Below are 20,423 nucleotides of genomic sequence, written 5' to 3'. Positions count from 1 at the left end.
AGTAGGCCAGTCAACAACATGGGAACAGGAGTAGGCCATTCAACAACATCGGAAGAGGAGTAGACCTTTCAACAACATGGGAACAGTAGCAGACCATTCAACAACATGGGAACAGGAGTAGACCATTCAAAAACATGGGAACAGGAGTAGACCATTCAACAACATGGGAACAGGAGTGGACCTTTCAACAACATGGGAACAGTAGCAGACCATTCAACAACATGGGAACAGGAATAGACCATTCAACAACATGGGAACAGGAATAGACCATTCAACAACATGGGAACAGGAGTGGACCTTTCAACAACATGGGAACAGTAGCAGACCATTCAACAACATGGGAACAGGAGTAGACCATTCAACAACATGGGAACAGGAGTAGACCTTTCAACAACATGGGAACAGTAGCAGACCATTCAACAACATGGGAACAGGAGTAGACCATTCAAAAACATGGGAACAGGAGTAGACCATTCAACAACATGGGAACAGGAGTGGACCTTTCAACAACATGGGAACAGTAGCAGACCATTCAACAACATGGGAACAGGAGTAGACCATTCAACAACATGGGAACAGCAGTAGACCTTTCAACAACATGGGAACAGTAGCAGACCATTCAACAACATGGGAACAGGAGTAGACCATTCAAAAACATGGGAACAGGAGTAGACCATTCAACAACATGGGAACAGGAGTGGACCTTTCAACAACATGGGAACAGTAGCAGACCATTCACCAACATGGGAACAGGAGTAGACCATTCAACAACATGGGAATGGAGTAGGCCATTCAACAACATGGGTACAAGTGTAGGCCATTCAACATAGTAACAGGAGTAGACCATTCAACAACATGGGAACAGGAGTAGGCCATTCAAAAAATGGGAACAGGAGTAGGCCATTGAACATGGGAATAGGAGTAGACCATTCAACAACATGGGAACAGGAGTGGACCATTCAACAACATGGGAACAGGAGTAGGCCATTCAACATCATGGGAGCTGCAGTATGCCATTCAACAACATGGGTACAGGAGTAGGCCATTCAACAACATGGGAAGAGGATTAGACCACTCAGCAACATGTGAACAGGAGTAGACCATTCAACAACATGGGAACAGGAGTAGGCCATTCAACAACATGGGAATAGGATTAGACCATTCAGCAACATGTGAACAGGAGTAGGCCATTCAACAACATGGGAACAGGAGTAGACCATTCAACAACATGGGAACAGGAGTGGACCATTCAACAACATGGGAACAGGAGTAGGCCATTCAACAACATAGAAACAGGAGTAGACCATTCAACAACATGGGAACAGGAGTAGGCCAGTCAACAACATGGGAGCTGGAGTATGCCATTCAACAACATGGGTACAGGAGTAGGCCATTCAACAACATGGGAAGAGGAGTAGACCATTCAACAACATGGGAACAGGAGTAGGCCATTCAACATCATGGGAGCTGGAGTATGCCATTCAACAACATGGGTACAGGAGTAGGCCATTCAACAACATGGGAAGAGGAGTAGACCATTCAACAACATGGGAACAGGAGTAGGCCATTCAACAACATGGGAACAGTAGCAGACCATTCAACAACATGGGAACAGGAGTAGACCATTCAAAAACATGGGAACAGGAGTAGGCATTTCAACAACATGCGAACAGGATGACGCCATTCAACAACATGGGAACAGGAGTAGACCATTCAACAATATAGGAACAGGAGTAGGCCATTCAACAACATGGGAACAGGAGTAGGCCATTCAACATCGGAAAAGTAGTAGACCATTCAAAAATATGGTAACAGAAGTAGGCCACTGAACAACATAGGAACAGGAGTGGGCCATTCAGCAACATGGGAACAGGAGCAGGCCATTCAACAACATGGGAACAGGAGTAGACCATTCAACAACATTGGAATATGAGTAGGCCATTCAACAACATGGGAACAGGTGTGGACCTTTCAACAACATGGGAACAGGAGTAGACCATTCAACAACATGGGAACAGGAGTAAGCCATTGAACAACATAGGAACAGGAGTGGGCCATTCAACAACATGGGAACAGGAGTAGACCATTCAACATGATGGGAACAGGAGTAGGCCATTCAACAACATGGGAAGAGGAATAGACCATACAACAACATGGGAACAGCAGTAGACCATTCAACATGGGAACAGGAGTAGACCATTCAACAACATGGGAACAGGAGTAGGCCATTCACCAACATGGGAACAGGAGTAGGCCATTCAACAACATGGGAACAGGAGTAGGCCATTCAACATGGGAACAGGAGTAGACCATTCAACATGGGAACAGGAGTAGACCATTCAACAACATGGGAACAGGAGTAGGCCATTCAACAACATGGGAACAGGAGTAGGCCATTCAACAACATGGGAACAGGAGTAGATTATTCAACAACATGGGAACAGGAGTAGGCCATTCAACAACATGGGAACAGAAGTAGGCCATTCAACAACACGGGAAGAGGAGTAGGCCATTCAACAACATGGGAACAGGAGTAGACCATTCAACATGGGAACAGGAGTAGACCATTCAACAACATGGGAACAGGAGCAGACCATTGAACAACATGGAAACAGGAGTAGCCATTCAACAACATAGCAACAGGAATAGACCATTCAACAACATGGGAACAGGAATAGACCATTCAACAACATGGGAACAGGAGAAGGCCATTCAACAACACGGGAACAGGAGAAGGCCATTCAACAACACGGGAAGAGGAGTAGGCCATTCAACAACATGGGAAGAGGAGTAGGCCATTCAACAACATGTGAACAGCAGTAGACCATTGAACAACATGGGAACAGGAGTAGACCAATCAACAACATGGGAACAGATGTAGGCCATTCAACATCATGGGAAGAGGAGTAGACCATTCAACAACATGGGAACAGGAATAGACCATTCAACAACATGGGAACAGGAGTTGGCCATTCAACAACATGGGAACAGGAGTAGACCATTCAACAACATGTGAACAGGAGTAGACCATTCAACAACATGGGAACAGCAGTGGACCATTCAACAACATGGGAACAGGAGTAGACCATTCAACAACATGGGAACAGGAGTAGAACATTCAAAACCATGGGAATAGGAGTAGGCCATTCAACAACATGGGAACAGGAGTAGCCATTCAACAACATGGGAACAGGAGTAGGCCATTCAACATGTGAACAGGAGTTGGCCATTCAACAACATGAGAACAGGAGTAGAAGATTCAAAAACATGGGAACAGTAGTAGGCCATTGAACAACATGTGAACAGGAGTAGGCCATTCAACAACATGGGAACAGGAGTAGGCCATTCAACAACATGGGAACAGGAGTAGGCCATTCAACAACATGGGAGCAGGAGTAGGCCATTCAACAACATGGGAACAGATGTAGGCCATTCAACAACATGGGAAGAGGAGTAGACCATTCAACATGTGAACAGGAGTAGACAATTCAACAACATGGGAACAGGAGTAGACCATTCAACAACATGGGAACAGAAGTAGGCCATTCAACAACATGGGAAGAGGAGTAGGCCATTCAACAACATGGGAAGAGGAGTAGACCATTCAACATGGGAACAGGAGTAGGCCATTCAACAACATGGGAACAGCAGTAGGCCATTCAACAACATGGGAACAGGAGCAGACCATTCAACAACATAGGAACAGGAGTAGGCAATTCAACAACATGGGAACAGGAGTAGGCCATTCAACAACATGGGAACAGGAGTAGACCATTCAACAACATGGGAACAGGAGTAGGCCATTCAACAACATGGGAACAGCAGTAGACCACTCAACAACATGGGAACAGCAGTAGACCATTCAACTACATGGGAACAGGAGTGGACCATTCAACAACATGGGAACAGGAATAGACCATTCAACAACATGGGAACAGGAGCAGACCATTCAACAACGTGGGAATTGGAGTAGGCCATTCAACAACATGGGAACAGGAGTAGACCATTCAACAACATGGGAAGAGGAGTAGGTCATTCAACAACATGGGAAGAGCAGTAGGCCATTCAAAAACATGTGGACAGCAGTAGACCATTCAACATGGGAACAGGAGTAGACCATTCAACAACATGGGAACAGGAGTAGACCATTCAACAACATGGGAAGAGGAGTAGACCATTCAACAACATGGGAACAGGAGTGGACCATTCAACAACATAGGAACAGGAATAGACCATTCAACCACATGGGAACAGGAGCAGACCATTCAACAACATGGGAACAGGAGTAGCCCATTCAACAACATGGGAACAGGAGTAGACCATTCAACAACATGGGAACAGGAGTAGGCCATGCAACAACATGGTAACAGGAGTAGACCATTCAGCATTGTGGGAACAGCAGTAGACCATTCAACTACATGGGAACAGGAGTAGCCATTCAACAACATAGCAACAGGAATAGACCATTCAACAACATGGGAACAGGAATAGACCATTCAACAACATGGGAACCGGAGTAGGCCATTCAACAACACGGGAAGAGGAGTAGGCCATTCAACAACATGGGAAGAGGAGTAGGCCATTCAACAACATGTGAACAGCAGTAGACCATTGAACAACATGGGAACAGGAGTAGCCATTCAACAACATAGCAACAGGAATAGACCATTCAACAACATGGGAACAGGAATAGACCATTCAACAACATGGGAACAGGAGAAGGCCATTCAACAACACAGGAAGAGGAGTAGGCCATTCAACAACATGGGAAGAGGAGTAGGCCATTCAACATGTGAACAGCAGTAGACCATTGAACAACATGGGAACAGGAGTAGACCAATCAACAACATGGGAACAGATGTAGGCCATTCAACATCATGGGAAGAGGAGTAGACCATTCAACAACATAGGAACAGGAGCAGACCATTCAACAACATGGGAACAGGAGCAGACAATTCAACAACATGGGAACAGGAATAGACCATTCAACAACATGGGAACAGGAGTTGGCCATTCAACAACATGGGAACAGGAGTAGACCATTCAACAACATGTGAACAGGAGTAGACCATTCAACAACATGGGAACAGCAGTGGACCATTCAACAACATGGGAACAGGAGTAGGCCATTCAACAACGTGGGAACAGGAGTAGAACATTCAAAACCATGGGAATAGGAGTAGGCCATTCAACAACATGGGAACAGGAGTAGGCCATTCAACAACATGGGAACAGGAGTAGGCCATTCAACATGTGAACAGGAGTTGGCCATTCAAGAACATGAGAACAGGAGTAGAAGATTCAAAAACATGGGAACAGTAGTAGGCCATTGAACAACATGTGAACAGGAGTAGGCCATTCAACAACATGGGAACAGGAGTAGGCCATTCAACAACATGGGAACAGGAGTAGGCCATTCAACAACATGGGAACAGGAGTAGGCCATTCAACTACATGGGAACAGGAGTAGGCCATTCAACAACATGGGAACAGGAGTAGGCCATTCAACAACATGGGAACAGCAGTAGACCATTCAACAACATAGGAACAGGAGTAGGCCATTCAACAACATGGGATCAGGAGTAGGCCATTCAACATGGGAACAGGAATAGGCCATTCAACAACATGGGAACAGAAGTAGACCATTCAACAACATGGGAACAGGAGTTGACCATTCAACAACATGGGAACAGGAGTAGGCCATTCAACATGGGAACAGGAATAGACCATTCAACAACATAGGAACAGGAGTAGGCCATTCAACAACATGGGAACAGGAGTTGACCATTCAACAACATGGGAACAGGAGTAGGCCATTCAACAACATGGGAACAGGAGTAGACCTTTCAACAACATGGGAACAGGTGTGTGCCATTCAACAACTTGGGAACAGGAGTAGGCCATTCAACAACATGTGAACAGGAGTAGGCCATTCAACAACATGGGAACAGGAGTAGGCCATTCAACAACATGGGAACAGGAGTAGGCCAATCAACAACATGGGAACAGGAATAGACCATTCAACAACATGGGAACAGGAGCAGGCCATTCAACAACATGGGAACAGGAGTAGGCCATTCAACAACATGGGAACAGGAATAGACCATTCAACAACATGGGAACAGGAGTAGGCCATTCAACAACATGGGAACAGGAGTAGATTATTCAACAACATGGGAGCAGAAGTAGGCCATTGAACAACATGGGAAGAGGAGTATGCCATTCAACAACATGGGAACAGGAGTAGATTATTCAACATGTGAACAGGTGTAGGCTATTCAACAACATGGGAACAGGAGTAGGCCATTCAACAACATGGGAACAGGAGTAGACCATTCAACAACATGGGAAGAGGAGTAGGCCATTCAACAACATGGGAAGAGGAGTAGGCCATTCAACAACATGGGAAGAGGAGTAGGCCATTCAACAACATGGGAACAGGAGTAGGCCGTTCAACATGGGAACAGGAGTAAGCCATTCAACAACATGGGAACAGGAGTATGCCATTCAACAACATGGGAACAAGAGTAGACCATTCAACAACATGGGAACAGGAATAGAGCATTCCACAACATGGGAACAGGAGTTGGCCATTCAACAACATGGGAACAGCAGTGGACCATTCAACAACATGGGAACAGGAGTGGGCCATTCAACAACATGGGGACAGGAGTAGGCCATTCAACAACATGGGAACAACAGTAGACCATTGAACGACATGGGAACAACAGTAGGCCATTCAACCACATGGGAACATGAGTAGACCATTCAACAACATGGGAACAGGAGAAGGCCATTCAACAACACGGGAAGAGGAGTAGGCCATTCAACAACATGGGGACAGGAGTAGGCCATTCAACAACATGGGAACAACAGTAGACCATTGAACGACATGGGAACAACAATAGACCATTCAACAACATGGGAACAGGAATAGACCATTCAACAACATGGGAACAGGAGAAGGCCATTCAACAACACGGGAAGAGGAGTAGGCCATTCAACAACATGGGAAGAGGAGTAGGCCATTCAACATGTGAACAGCAGTAGACCATTGAACAACATGGGAACAGGAGTAGACCAATCAACAACATGGGAACAGATGTAGGCCATTCAACATCATGGGAAGAGGAGTAGACCATTCAACAACATAGGAACAGGAGCAGACCATTCAACAACATGGGAACAGGAGCAGACAATTCAACAACATGGGAACAGGAATAGACCATTCAACAACATGGGAACAGGAGTTGGCCATTCAACAACATGGGAACAGGAGTAGACCATTCAACAACATGTGAACAGGAGTAGACCATTCAACAACATGGGAACAGCAGTGGACCATTCAACAACATGGGAACAGGAGTAGACCATTCAACAACATGGGAACAGGAGTAGAACATTCAAAAACATGGGAACAGGAGTAGGCCATTCAACAACGTGGGAACAGGAGTAGAACATTCAAAACCATGGGAATAGGAGTAGGCCATTCAACAACATGGGAACAGGAGTAGGCCATTCAACAACATGGGAACAGGAGTAGGCCATTCAACATGTGAACAGGAGTTGGCCATTCAAGAACATGAGAACAGGAGTAGAAGATTCAAAAACATGGGAACAGTAGTAGGCCATTGAACAACATGTGAACAGGAGTAGGCCATTCAACAACATGGGAACAGGAGTAGGCCATTCAACAACATGGGAACAGGAGTAGGCCATTCAACAACATGGGAACAGGAGTAGGCCATTCAACTACATGGGAACAGGAGTAGGCCATTCAACAACATGGGAACAGGAGTAGGCCATTCAACAACATGGGAACAGCAGTAGACCATTCAACAACATAGGAACAGGAGTAGGCCATTCAACAACATGGGATCAGGAGTAGGCCATTCAACATGGGAACAGGAATAGGCCATTCAACAACATGGGAACAGAAGTAGACCATTCAACAACATGGGAACAGGAGTTGACCATTCAACAACATGGGAACAGGAGTAGGCCATTCAACATGGGAACAGGAATAGACCATTCAACAACATAGGAACAGGAGTAGGCCATTCAACAACATGGGAACAGGAGTTGACCATTCAACAACATGGGAACAGGAGTAGGCCATTCAACAACATGGGAACAGGAGTAGACCTTTCAACAACATGGGAACAGGTGTGTGCCATTCAACAACTTGGGAACAGGAGTAGGCCATTCAACAACATGGGAACAGGAGTAGGCCATTCAACAACATGGGAACAGGAGTAGGCCATTCAACAACATGGGAACAGGAGTAGGCCATTCAACAACATGGGAACAGGAATAGACCATTCAACAACATGGGAACAGGAGCAGGCCATTCAACAACATGGGAACAGGAGTAGGCCATTCAACAACATGGGAACAGGAATAGACCATTCAACAACATGGGAACAGGAGTAGGCCATTCAACAACATGGGAACAGGAGTAGATTATTCAACAACATGGGAGCAGAAGTAGGCCATTGAACAACATGGGAAGAGGAGTATGCCATTCAACAACATGGGAACAGGAGTAGATTATTCAACATGTGAACAGGTGTAGGCTATTCAACAACATGGGAACAGGAGTAGGCCATTCAACAACATGGGAACAGGAGTAGACCATTCAACAACATGGGAAGAGGAGTAGGCCATTCAACAACATGGGAAGAGGAGTAGGCCATTCAACAACATGGGAAGAGGAGTAGGCCATTCAACAACATGGGAACAGGAGTAGGCCGTTCAACATGGGAACAGGAGTAAGCCATTCAACAACATGGGAACAGGAGTATGCCATTCAACAACATGGGAACAAGAGTAGACCATTCAACAACATGGGAACAGGAATAGAGCATTCCACAACATGGGAACAGGAGTTGGCCATTCAACAACATGGGAACAGCAGTGGACCATTCAACAACATGGGAACAGGAGTGAGCCATTCAACAACATGGGGACAGGAGTAGGCCATTCAACAACATGGGAACAACAGTAGACCATTGAACGACATGGGAACAACAGTAGGCCATTCAACCACATGGGAACATGAGTAGACCATTCAACAACATGGGAACAGGAGTAGGCCATTCAACAACATGGGAACAAGAGTAGACCATTCAACAACATAGGAACAGGAGTAGGCCATTCAACAACATGGGAACAGCAGTAGACCATTCAACAACATGGGAACAGGAGTAGGCCATTCAACAACATGGAAACAGGAGTAGGCCATTCAACAACATGGGAACAAGAGTAGACCATTCAACAACATAGGAACAGGAGTAGGCCATTCAACAACATGGGAACAGCAGTAGACCATTCAGCAACATGGGAACAGGAGTCGGCCATTCAACCACATGGGAACAGGAGTAGACCATTCAACAACATAGAAAGAGGAGTAGGCCATTCAACAACATGGGAACAGGAGTCGGCCATTCAACCACATGGGAACAGGAGTAGGCCATTCAACAACATAGAAACAGGAGTAGACCATTCAGCAACATGGGAGCTGGAGTAGGCCATTCAACAACATGGGAACAGGAGTAGGCCATTCAACATCATGGGAACAGGAGTAGGCCATTCAACAACATGGGAACAGGAGTAGGCCATTCAACAACATGGGAACAGGAGTAGGCCATTCAACAACATGGGAACAGGAGTAGACCATTCAACAACATGGGAATAGGAGTAGGCCATTCAACAACATGGGAACAGGAGTAGGCCATTCAACAACATGGGAACAAGAGTAGACCATTCAACAACATAGGAACAGAAGTAGGCCATTCAACAACATGGGAACAGGAGTAGACCATTCAACAACATGGGAACAGCAGTAGACCATTCAACAACATAGGAACAGGAGTAGGCCATTCAACAACATGGGAACAGGAGTAGGCCATTCAGCAACATGGGAACAGCAGTAGACCATTCAACCACATGGGAACAGCAGTAGACCATTCAACAACATAGGAACAGGAGTAGAACATTCAACAACATGGGAACAGGAATAGACCATTCAACAACATGGGAACAGGAGTAGACCATTCAGCCCCTCAAGTCTTTTCCGCCATTCAACAGTCACTAACAGTGAATTTCTAATTCTGGCTTGAAGACACATTACTATTCAGGAAGATTAACTTAGGAGCCGATAGCAGCGAGTTTATCTAGATTTATTCCAAGAATCCTTTGCTGTATTTATCCAGACTGTGCAGTGTATCTAACTGGTTTTAACACAGGGTTATGTTGGGTTTTTGTTTTAGGACAAGCATGCAAGATCTAATTTTCAATCCACTAGTTGGAGCTGTTGTTTTGTTGCTTTATCCAGCTTTAATTCACTTAATAGTTGTCTTTTATTGTAAAAAATTTTTAAGAATTATGAAGTGCCTGATATAGAAAATAAGGAGAAACTGTTTCCACTGGCAGGTGGGTCCATAACCAGGGACACAGATTTAAGATAATTGCCAAAAGAACCCAAGGGAAGATGAGAAGAATTTTTTTTACACAGCGAGTGATCTGGAATGCACTGCCTGAAAGGGTGGTGGAATCAGATTCAATAGCAATTTTCAAAAGGGAATTGGATAAATACTTGAAAAGGAAATATCTGCAGGGCTCTGGGGAAAGAGCAGGGGAGTGGGACTAATTGGAGAGCTCGACCAAAGAGCTGGCACAGGCACGATGGGCCGAGTGTCCTCCTTCTGTGTTGTATGATTCTATAAATTAATAGCAATTTAATAAAAAAGTATATTCACCTTTCACTGAACATTACCCCTCTCCCCATCACATTTAAATCTTGACTTACTGTGATTAGCCATGCGCACATAATACATATTCCTAAATGCTGAAAGTCATCAGATACTTTCAAATGTACAAGTTGCTTGTACATTAAGGAGGGCTGTGATTTATCATATGATGGGCAACATGTCCTACTTAGCACAGTGCTACAAAGAAACATAGGAACAGGAGTGGGTCATTAAGTCCCTCAAGCCTGTTCAATTAGATCGTGGCTGATCTGTACCTCAACTCCATTAACCCGGGTTAGCTCCAGACCCCTTGATACCCTTAACTAATAAAAATCTATCGATGTCAGCCTTGAAATTTTTCATTGTCCCAGCATTCACGGCCATCCAGATATCCACTACCCTTGTATGAGAAAGAAACTCAGGATCACACGAGTACACCTGAAGTCGGCAGGAATAAGCACCGTACACATCAGTGCTACCATATTTCAGGGCCAGTGCAGTTCCAGTATACGAGGCAATGCAATCGCTTTGTCACACCTAACTTTTAGTGCTGCATTTTAACTTGCTCAAATGGCATGTGTGCTCCTAAAATCACGTTGTGGACATGTTGGCACTCTCAGTTATGCTGAACGGAGCAAGACCCACTCGAGGCGAATTCATATCAGCTCCAATGCAACACCCAGGGCCAACACTGTGCCCCAGAATCCTTTGCACCCATGACATCGCATCATTTGTGCTTACCTAGGGTAATTAAAAAAATTATGCATTTTTACCATTTTCATTTGTTTATTAGTTATAAAAATATTGGAGATGGGCAGACAAGTGATGAAACTTCAAGTTATACATCCAACCAGAGTTCGCAGCCATATGCTCACCCAAACATTGAGGTTTGAGTCTTTGGGCCAACACACAGTGGGCCAACAGGAAGATATGATCGGGTGGAATTTCCACTGGGGGTTCTCCCAGTCGCTCGCTATTACGTTGCCGGGAGATCTGTGGGAATGCCGTAGAAACAGTGTAAATTGCGCTCCATGGATCTTCCGCCAAAGTTACCGCAGGTGACTGGGAGAATCCCCGTGGAAATTAATAGCAAACTCACGTTCTCTGGATCATTAGCCCAGGCCTCTGGATTGCGAGTCCATGAACATAACCGCATCCACTAAGCATCTATGCTCTGTGCTTCCTTGTGTTTTTAGAAACACTCGCTTCTGTCCAGCTATGTTAATCGATCAGCGTGTGAATAAGTTGGTAACTGAGAGTGGTAGCAGTTCAAAATAACTTCCCGATTTGAAGTTATTTTGAAACAGAGTTTCGAGTAGTTTGGATTAAAGAGACAGTTGTTAACAGAGTATCAGGAATTAGGAGCTAAATTGAAAAGCAGGACCTCATGGGTAATAATCTCGGGATTATTACCCGAGTCATTTGCAAATTGGCATAGGGACAAACAGATTAGGAAAGTCAACACGTGGCTAAGGAAATGGTGTGGGAAGGAGGGGTTCCATTTCATGGGACACTGGCACCAGTACTGGGACAGGAAGGAGCTGTACTGCTGGGACGGGCCATGCTCTGACCCAAGCTGGGACAAAGGTCCGAACGGAAAGGATAACTAGGGCTGTAAATAAGACTTTAAAATAATAACATTGGGGGGAGGGAACTGCTAGAAATTACAGAAACCTAACAATAAATGAATGAGGAAAAGAGAATAAAGGACAAACTAAAGGAAGGAATAAGGATAACACGAATGGTCAAGATTGGATAAAGTCATAGGGCATTAAGGTAATGACTAAAAAGAGAGAGAGTAATAATAAATAAAAAGAATTTAAACTGTTGATACAGCAATGTACGTAGTATTCAAAACAAAATGGATGAACTAGAGGCAATAATTTGTAGAGGGGATCCAGATATAGTAGGCATTCGCGATGCTGAGGGCGTCGTAGATATCATGGTAAATCAGTTGGTCACACCGCAGGTAAAGGCTGCACAAGCAGGAAGGGAATGGGTGACCGCCAGGCAGAGTAGTAGGCGCAAGCAGGTAGTGCAGGCAGGTAGTGCAGGGGTCCCCTGTGGCCATCCCCCTCTCAAACAGATATACCGCTTTGGATATTGTTGAGGGAGATGGCTTATCGGGGGAAGGCAGCAGCAGCCAACTTCCTGGCACTGTGGGTGGTTCTGCTGCACAGAACGGGAGGAAAAAGAGCGGGAGAGCTATAGTGATAGGGGATTCTATTGTAAGGGGAATAGATAGGCGTTTCTGCAGCCGCAAACGAGACTCCAGGATGGCATGTTGCCTCCCTGGTGCAAGGGTCAAGGATGTCTTGGAGCGGCTGCAGAGCATTCTGGAGGGGGAGGGTGAACAGCCAGTTGTCGTGGTGCATATAGGTACCAACGATATAGGTAAAAACCGGGATGAGGTCCTAAAAGCTGAATATAGGGAGTTAGGAGGTAAATTAAAAAATAGGACCTCAAAGGTAGTAATCTCAAGATTGCTACCAGTGCCACGTGCTAGTCAGAGTAGAAATAGAAGGATATTTCAGATGAATACGTGACTAGAGGAATGGTGCAAGGGGGAGGGATTCAAATTCCTGGGACATAGGAACCGGTTCTGGGAGAGGTGGGACAAGTACAAACTGGACGGTTTGCACCTGGGCAGGACCGGGACCGATATCCTAGGGGGAGTGCTTGCTAGTGCACTGGGGGAGGATTTAAACTAAAATGGCAGGGGGTTGGGAAGCTGTGCAGGCAAACAGAGGAAAGGGAAACAAGGATAGAAGCAAAAGACAGGAAGGAGAAAAGCAAAAGTGGCAGTCAGAGAAATCAAGGGTTTAAATCAAACATGGCCACAGTAAATAATAATTCTAAAAGGTGTAAGAGTGTTAAAAAAAACAAGCCTGAAGGCCTTGTGTCTTAATGCGAGGAGCATTCGTAATAAGGTGGATGAATTAGCTGCGCAAATAGATGTAAACGGATATGATATGATTGGGATTACAGAAACATGGCTCCAGGGTGACCAAGGCTGGGAACTCAACATGCAGGGCTATTCAATATTCGGGAAAGACAGGCAAAAAGGAAAAGGAGGCAGGGTAGCATTGCTGGTTAAGAGGAGATTAACACAATAGCAAGGAAGAATATTAGCTCTGATGATGTGGTATCTGTATGGGTAGAGCTGAGAAATACCAAGGGGCAGAAAACGTTAGTGGGAGTTGTATACAGACCCCCAAACAGTAATGCTGAGGTTGGGGCTGGCATTAAACGGTAAATTAGAGACGCGTACAATAAGGGCACAGCAGTTATCATGGGTGACTTTAATCTACATATAGATTGGGCTAACCAAATTAGTAACAATGCTGTGGAGGAGGAATTCCTGGAGTGTATACGGGATGGTTTCCTGGACCAATATGTCGAGGAACCAACTAGAGATCAGGCCATCTTAGACTGAGTATTATGTAATGAGAAAGGATTAATTAGCAATCTTGTTGTGCGAGGCCCCTTGGGGCAGAGCGATCATAATATGAGAGAATTTTTCATTAAGATGGAGAGTGAAGTATTTGACTCAGAGACTAGGGTACTGAATTTAAATAAAGGAAACTACGATGGTATGAGGCGCGAGTTGGGTAGGATGGATTGGGGAATGTTACTTAAAGGGTTGACGGTGGATAGGCAATGGCAAACATTTAAACATCACATTGATGAACTACAGAATTTGTTCATCCCTGTTTGGCATAAAAATAAAACAAAAAAGGTGACTCAACCGTGGCTAACAAGGGAAATTAGGGATAGCATAAGATCCAAGGAGAGGACATATAAATTGGCCAGAAAAAGCAGTAAACCTGAGGATTGGGAGCAGTTTAGGATTCAGCAAAGGATGACAAAGGGATTAATTAAGAGGGGGAAAATAGAGTATGAGAGTAAGCTTTCAGGGAACATAAAAACTGACTGTAAAAGCTTCTATAGATATGTGAAGAGAAAAAGATTGGTGAAGTCAAGCGTAGGTCCCTTGCAGTCAGAATCAGGGGAATTTATAATGGGGAACAAAGGAATGGCAGAACAATTAAATGTATACATTGGTTCTGTCTTCACAAAGGAGGACACAAATGGTGGGGAACATAGGGTCTAATGAGAGGGAGGAACTGAATGAAATCAGTATTTGTAGGGAAATGGTGTTAGGGAAATTGATGGGATTGAAGGCCAATAAATCCCCAGGGCCTGATAATCTACATCCTAGGGTACTTAAGGAAGTGGCCCTAGAAATAGTAGATGCATTGCTGGTCATCTTCCAAAATTCGATAGACTCTGGAACAGTTCCCATGGACTGGAGGATAGCTAATGTTACCCCACTATTCAAAAAAGGTGGTAGAGAGAAAATGGGGAATTATAGACCGGTAAGCCTGACATCGGAAGTGGGGAAATTGCTAGAGTCCATTATAAAAGATGTAATAGCAGAGCACCTGGAAAACAGTGACAGGATCGGACAAAGTCAACATGGATTTACAAAAGGTAAATCGTGCTTGACTAATCTACTGGAATTTTTGAGGATGTAACTGGTAGAATAGATAAGGGAGAACCAGTGGATGTGGTGTATTTGGACTTTCAGAAGGCTTTCGATAAGGTCCCAGATAAGAGATTAGCGTGCAAAGTTAAAGCACATGGGATTGGGGGTAAGGTACTAATTTTGATAGAGAACTGGTTGGCAGACAGGAAGCAAAGAGTTGGAATAAATGGCTCTTTTTCCGAGTGGCAGGCAGTGACTAGTGGGGTACCGCAGGGATCGGTGCTAGGACCCCAGCTATTCACAATATATATTAATGATCTAGACGAGGGAACTAGATGTAATATCTCCAAGTTTGCAGACGACACAAAGCTGGGTGGGCGTGTGTGCTGTGAGGAGGATGCAGAGAAACTCCAGTATGATTTGGACAGGTTGGGTGATTGGGCAGATGCATGGCAGATGCAGTATAATGTGGATAAATGCGAGATTATCCACTTTGCTGGCAAAAACAGGAAGGCAGATTATTATCTGAACAGCAATAGATTGGGAGAAGGGGAAGTGCAACGAGACCTGGGTGTCCTTGTGCACCAGTCGCTGAAGGTAAGCATGCAGGTGCAGCAGGCGGTTAAGAAGGCAAATGGTATGTTGGCCTTCATAGCGAGAGGATTCGAGTACAGGAGCAAGGATGTCTTGCTGCAGTTGTACAGGGCCTTGGTGAGACCACACCTTGAGTATTGTGTGCAGTTTTGGTCGCCTTATCTGAGGAAGGATGTTCTTGCCATGGAGGGAGTGCAGCGAAGATTCACCAGACTGATACCTGGGATGGCAGGAATGACGTATGAGGAGAGATTGGGTCGATTGGGCTTATACTCACTGGAGTTTAGAAGAATGAGGGGATCTCATTGAAACTTACAAAATTCTAACAGGACTAGACAAACTAGATGCAGGAAGGATGTTCCCGATAGCGGGGGAGTCCAGAACCAGGGGTCATAGTCTAAAGATAAGGGGTAAGCCATTTGGGACAGAGATGAGGAGGAATTTCTTCACCCAGAGAGTGGTGAACCTGTGGAATTCTCTACCACAGAAGGCAGTTGAGGCCAATTCATTAAATATATTCAAGAAGGAGTTAGATATATTTCTTAAGGCTAAAGGGATCAAGGGATATGGGGAGAAAGCAGGGGCAGGGTACTGAATTTGGATGATCAGCCATGATCTCATTAAATGGCGGAGCAGGCTAGAGGGGCTGAATGGCCTACTCCTGCTCCTATCTTCTATGTTAACAAGATTGGCAACTAAATATTGCAGAATATAACACATTTAGGAAGGGAAGGAAGGAAGGAGGGTTGGTGGAGTAGCTGTACCAGTTAAAGATAATATAATGACAGTAGAAAAAGGATGTAACTAGCAGTAAGATATATATAGAATATGGATTGAGTTAAAAGATAAGAAGGGATCCATCACCCTAATACTATAGACCAACAAATAGTGGAAGGGACGAAGGGTCATTCACCTGAAACGTTAACTCTGTTTCTCTCTCCACAGATGCTGCCTGACCTGCTGAGTATTTCCAGCATTTTCTGTTTTTATTTCAGATTTCCAGCATCTGCAGTATTTTGCTTTTGTAATAGTGGAAGGGAATTGGAGGGTGAAATATGTAGGTCAATCTATGAGGTGAGTAGCAGGCATAGAATAATAATGATGGGAGATTCCAACTACCCCAAATAAACTGGCAGGAAGAAGTAGCGAGAGGAGAAAAAGGAATCAAGTTTTTACAGTGTATACAGGACTCCTTTCTCACTCAGTACGTAAGAAGTCCAACAAGAAAAGAATCACTGCTGGATCTTGTAATGGGTAATGTACCAGAACAGATAAGAGAAGTAAGAGTAGGAGAGCATCTTGGTAATAGTGATCACAACATAGTAAGGTTCAAGATTAGGATCGAGAGTGACATAAGTTGACAAAGACTAAGGTAATAGGTTGGAAAAGAGCAAATTATCAGGAAATGGTGGTGGAACTAAAGAAGGTAAACTGGGAGAAAATCTTGTAAAACAAAGAGACAGAAAAACAGTAGGAAATCTTTAAAAGGGTAATCAATAGAGTTCAAGAGAAATGCATTCTACTAAAAGCCAAAAACAAGCTAGCTAATTATGGGCACCATGGATGAATAAAGAACTAAAGGGAAAATTGAATCTAAAGCAAAAGACATATAAGAAGTACTTAGATACTGAAGGAGAGGAGGACAAAAGAGAATAAGAATTTAGTAGAGAAGTTAAAAAAAAAAATCAGGAAGGCAGAGAAAAAAATTACAAAATCAAATTAGCAACGAATATAAAAATAAATAATAGTGTGCTATATATAACAAAAGTAAAATTAAAGTAGGGATAGGGCCACTACAGGATGAGCAAGATAAACTCATAGGCAATGACAGAGAAATAGCAGAAGTATTGAATAATTAATTCACCTCAGTTTTTACTGAAGAAGACACTTCACTAGAGGTTGATCTTAAAAAATATATTAATACAGTTGGGATAGAAAGGGAGAAAATAATTGACAAACTAGTAAAACTAAAAGAGGATAAAACCCCAGGTCCAGGTGGTATGCACCCACACATACTCAAGGAGATTAGGAAGGAGATAGCGGACAGCTAATGTTGTTCCTATATACAAAAAGGGAGATAGAGCAAAACCTGGGAACTATAGAACAGTCAGCTTAATGCCAGTGATAGGAAAGGTACTGGAATCTACACTAAAAGAAGTAATAGAAGAGCATCTAGAGCCAGAAAATATAATAAAAATAGTCAGCGTGGATTCCGGAAGGCTAAGTCATGCTTAACTAACCTGACAGAATTCTTTGAAGAGGTAATGGGAAGAGTAGACAAGGGTGCTTAAAGTATTGTGCACAGTTCTGGTCTCCATACTATAAAAAAGAACATAGAAGCACTGGGGAAAGCGCAAAAAAGATTTACAAGATGGTACCAGAACTGAGAGATCACAGCTGGCGGGAAAGAGTGAAAAGGTTGTCAGTCTTTAGAGAAGAAAAGACTTAGAGGAGACCCGATAGAGATCTTTAAAATTATGAATGGATCGGACAGGGTAGTTGTGGAGAGAATGTTTCCACTTGTGGGAGAATCCAAAACTAGGGGTCATCAATACAAGATAGTTACTAATAAATCCAATAGGGAAACAAGGAGAAATTTCTTTACTCAAAGTGTGGTTAGAATGTGGAACTCACTGCCACAGGAAGTGGTTGAGGCAAATAGCTTAGATGCTTTCAAAAGGAAACTAGACAAGTACATGAGAGAGAAAAGGGAATAGAAAGATATGCTGAAAGTCTGAGATGAGGCAGATGGATTGGGAGGAGACTCATGTGGCGTATAAAGACCAGCACAGACTCGCTGGGCTGACTAGCCTGTTTGTGTGCTGTATATTCTAAATAATACTTCATTGGTTATAAAGTGCTTTGGGACGTCCTGAGGTTGTGAAAGGCACTATATACGTGCAAGTTATTTCTTTCTTGACTAATTTTAACAATCAATTTCTATCACTTAGTCAACAGGCCCAGAAGGCAGTTTACTGGGGAAAAATTGGGAAAAGTAGGAAACTTCATCAAGATAATTCCTGCAAAGTATACTGTCTGGACACCAAAAGGTTAACGTCAAAAATAGATAAAGAGGAGTTCAATGTACAGGAGTTGGATTGGAAATAATCTAATTTCAGTGGGTTGAAAGGGGTCCACGCCCAGGTTAACTGGTTGGCAGATCAAAGTGTGAATCAGCAGTGGGACGTATTTAAAATCTAGTGAATAAAGTACAGCTCAAATACATGTTAAAGGCGCGATATAAATGAATGCAAGTTGCTGTTGTCATCATTGGGAACGAGCTCTCAGAATTATACAGTACAGACAGAGGATCTCATTTTGAAATTCAGTGATGCTACATTCATGTGAAAATTAAACTCCCCCTCAAAATTGCTAGTCATTTCTGCCAAGATGCTTTTTAAAAAAAAAATGCACACGCATTTAGATCAACAGAGATATGCAAGAAGTCCAATATTATGGGGTGCACTTTACGTGGGGAACTCGCAGTCCCATTACTCAGAGATAGTGGCATTTTTACTCTCAGCAGGATCCACGAGGTCTTTAATCATGTGCCATAAGTTCCTAAAATAGAGAGTGATGCATGGATTAGAAAAATATTTAGCGCCAACCCATTAAACTCCTAGTCTAGCAAGTTTTCAGCTTATTTTTATGAACACTAGCATAGTGTTACAGATTCCCTACATCTCCGAGGCCTCCTCGGTCATGAGAAGCTGCTTGCTCAGTAAGCAGCAGTCCCGTGTCATTTTACAACTGTGATATTGGTCTCACCAACTAAGCAACATGGGTTTCAGAGGGTGATGAACACCTTCCCCCACCTCACTTCTTTCCAGAAGAGCCAATTGTAAAATATGAGTTTACTTACTTCTAGTGGTCGTACTAGAAATTTAGATTAAAATGGAGACGTTTTTAAAAGACGGTGGCCCGAGGCACGTGGGGGGCGCAGAGAATGATCCCTGCGCCTGAATGGTGAGGCCCGAGGTCCTCCTGATATTGGGATTTGGGCCTCATTATCAGCTCGCCAGCGATGCTACATTGACTAAAGGTTTCTTAATGATAATAGGTTCTTTTTTTGACATGGCTAGACAGACTGGATGTAGGGAGGATGTTTCCCCTGGCTGGGGGGTCTAGAACGAGAGGTCACAGTCTCAGGATATGGGGTAGGACATTTAGGACTGAGATAAGGAGAAATTTCTTCACTCAGAGGGTGGCGAGCCTGTGGAATTCTCTGCCACAGAAGGCTGTGGAGGCCAAGTCACTGAATATATTTAAGAAGGAGATAGATAGATTTCTAGATACAAAAAGCATCAAGGGGTATGAGGAGAGAGCGGGAATATGGTATTGAGATAGAGGATCAGCCATGATCATATTGAATGGCGGAGCAGGCTCGAAGGGCCGAATGGCCTACTGCTGCTTCTGTTTTTCTATTTTCTATGTTTTGTTGAAAACTGACCATTTTGAATCGGTAGCTGGTGCGGGTTGCTTTGTAGTGGCCAGTTTAGAATTAAAGAAGATATTCCATTTACAGTGGCTTGCGATCAAACAGCTTAGTTCACATTTATAACTATTGAATATAACAGGATACAGTTATG

The 20,423-nt window shown here is 43.9% G+C and overlaps 1 protein-coding gene across 1 annotated transcript in view; it reads right to left on the bottom strand.

Annotated features, from left to right (window-relative positions):
• Nucleotides 1-15,958: 15,958 nt before the first annotated feature.
• Nucleotides 15,959-20,423, bottom strand: part of LOC147121601 (uncharacterized protein C6orf118-like) — a 118,786-nt gene continuing 114,321 nt past the window's right edge. Inside the window, exon 10 of the mRNA XM_085981970.1 lies at nucleotides 15,959-19,395. Coding sequence (XP_085838096.1) covers nucleotides 19,326-19,395 — 70 coding nt within the window. The 3' untranslated portion in view covers nucleotides 15,959-19,325. The remainder of the gene's footprint in view (nucleotides 19,396-20,423) is intronic.

The sequence above is a fragment of the Somniosus microcephalus genome, chromosome 3 (assembly GCF_052327205.1).
Source record: "Somniosus microcephalus isolate GS21.2 chromosome 3, FLI_Smic_1.0, whole genome shotgun sequence".
Taxonomy (NCBI): domain Eukaryota; kingdom Metazoa; phylum Chordata; class Chondrichthyes; order Squaliformes; family Somniosidae; genus Somniosus; species Somniosus microcephalus.
The sequence above is the reverse complement of the archived record's forward strand: the minus strand, read 5'-3'. Positions and strand labels throughout refer to the sequence as shown.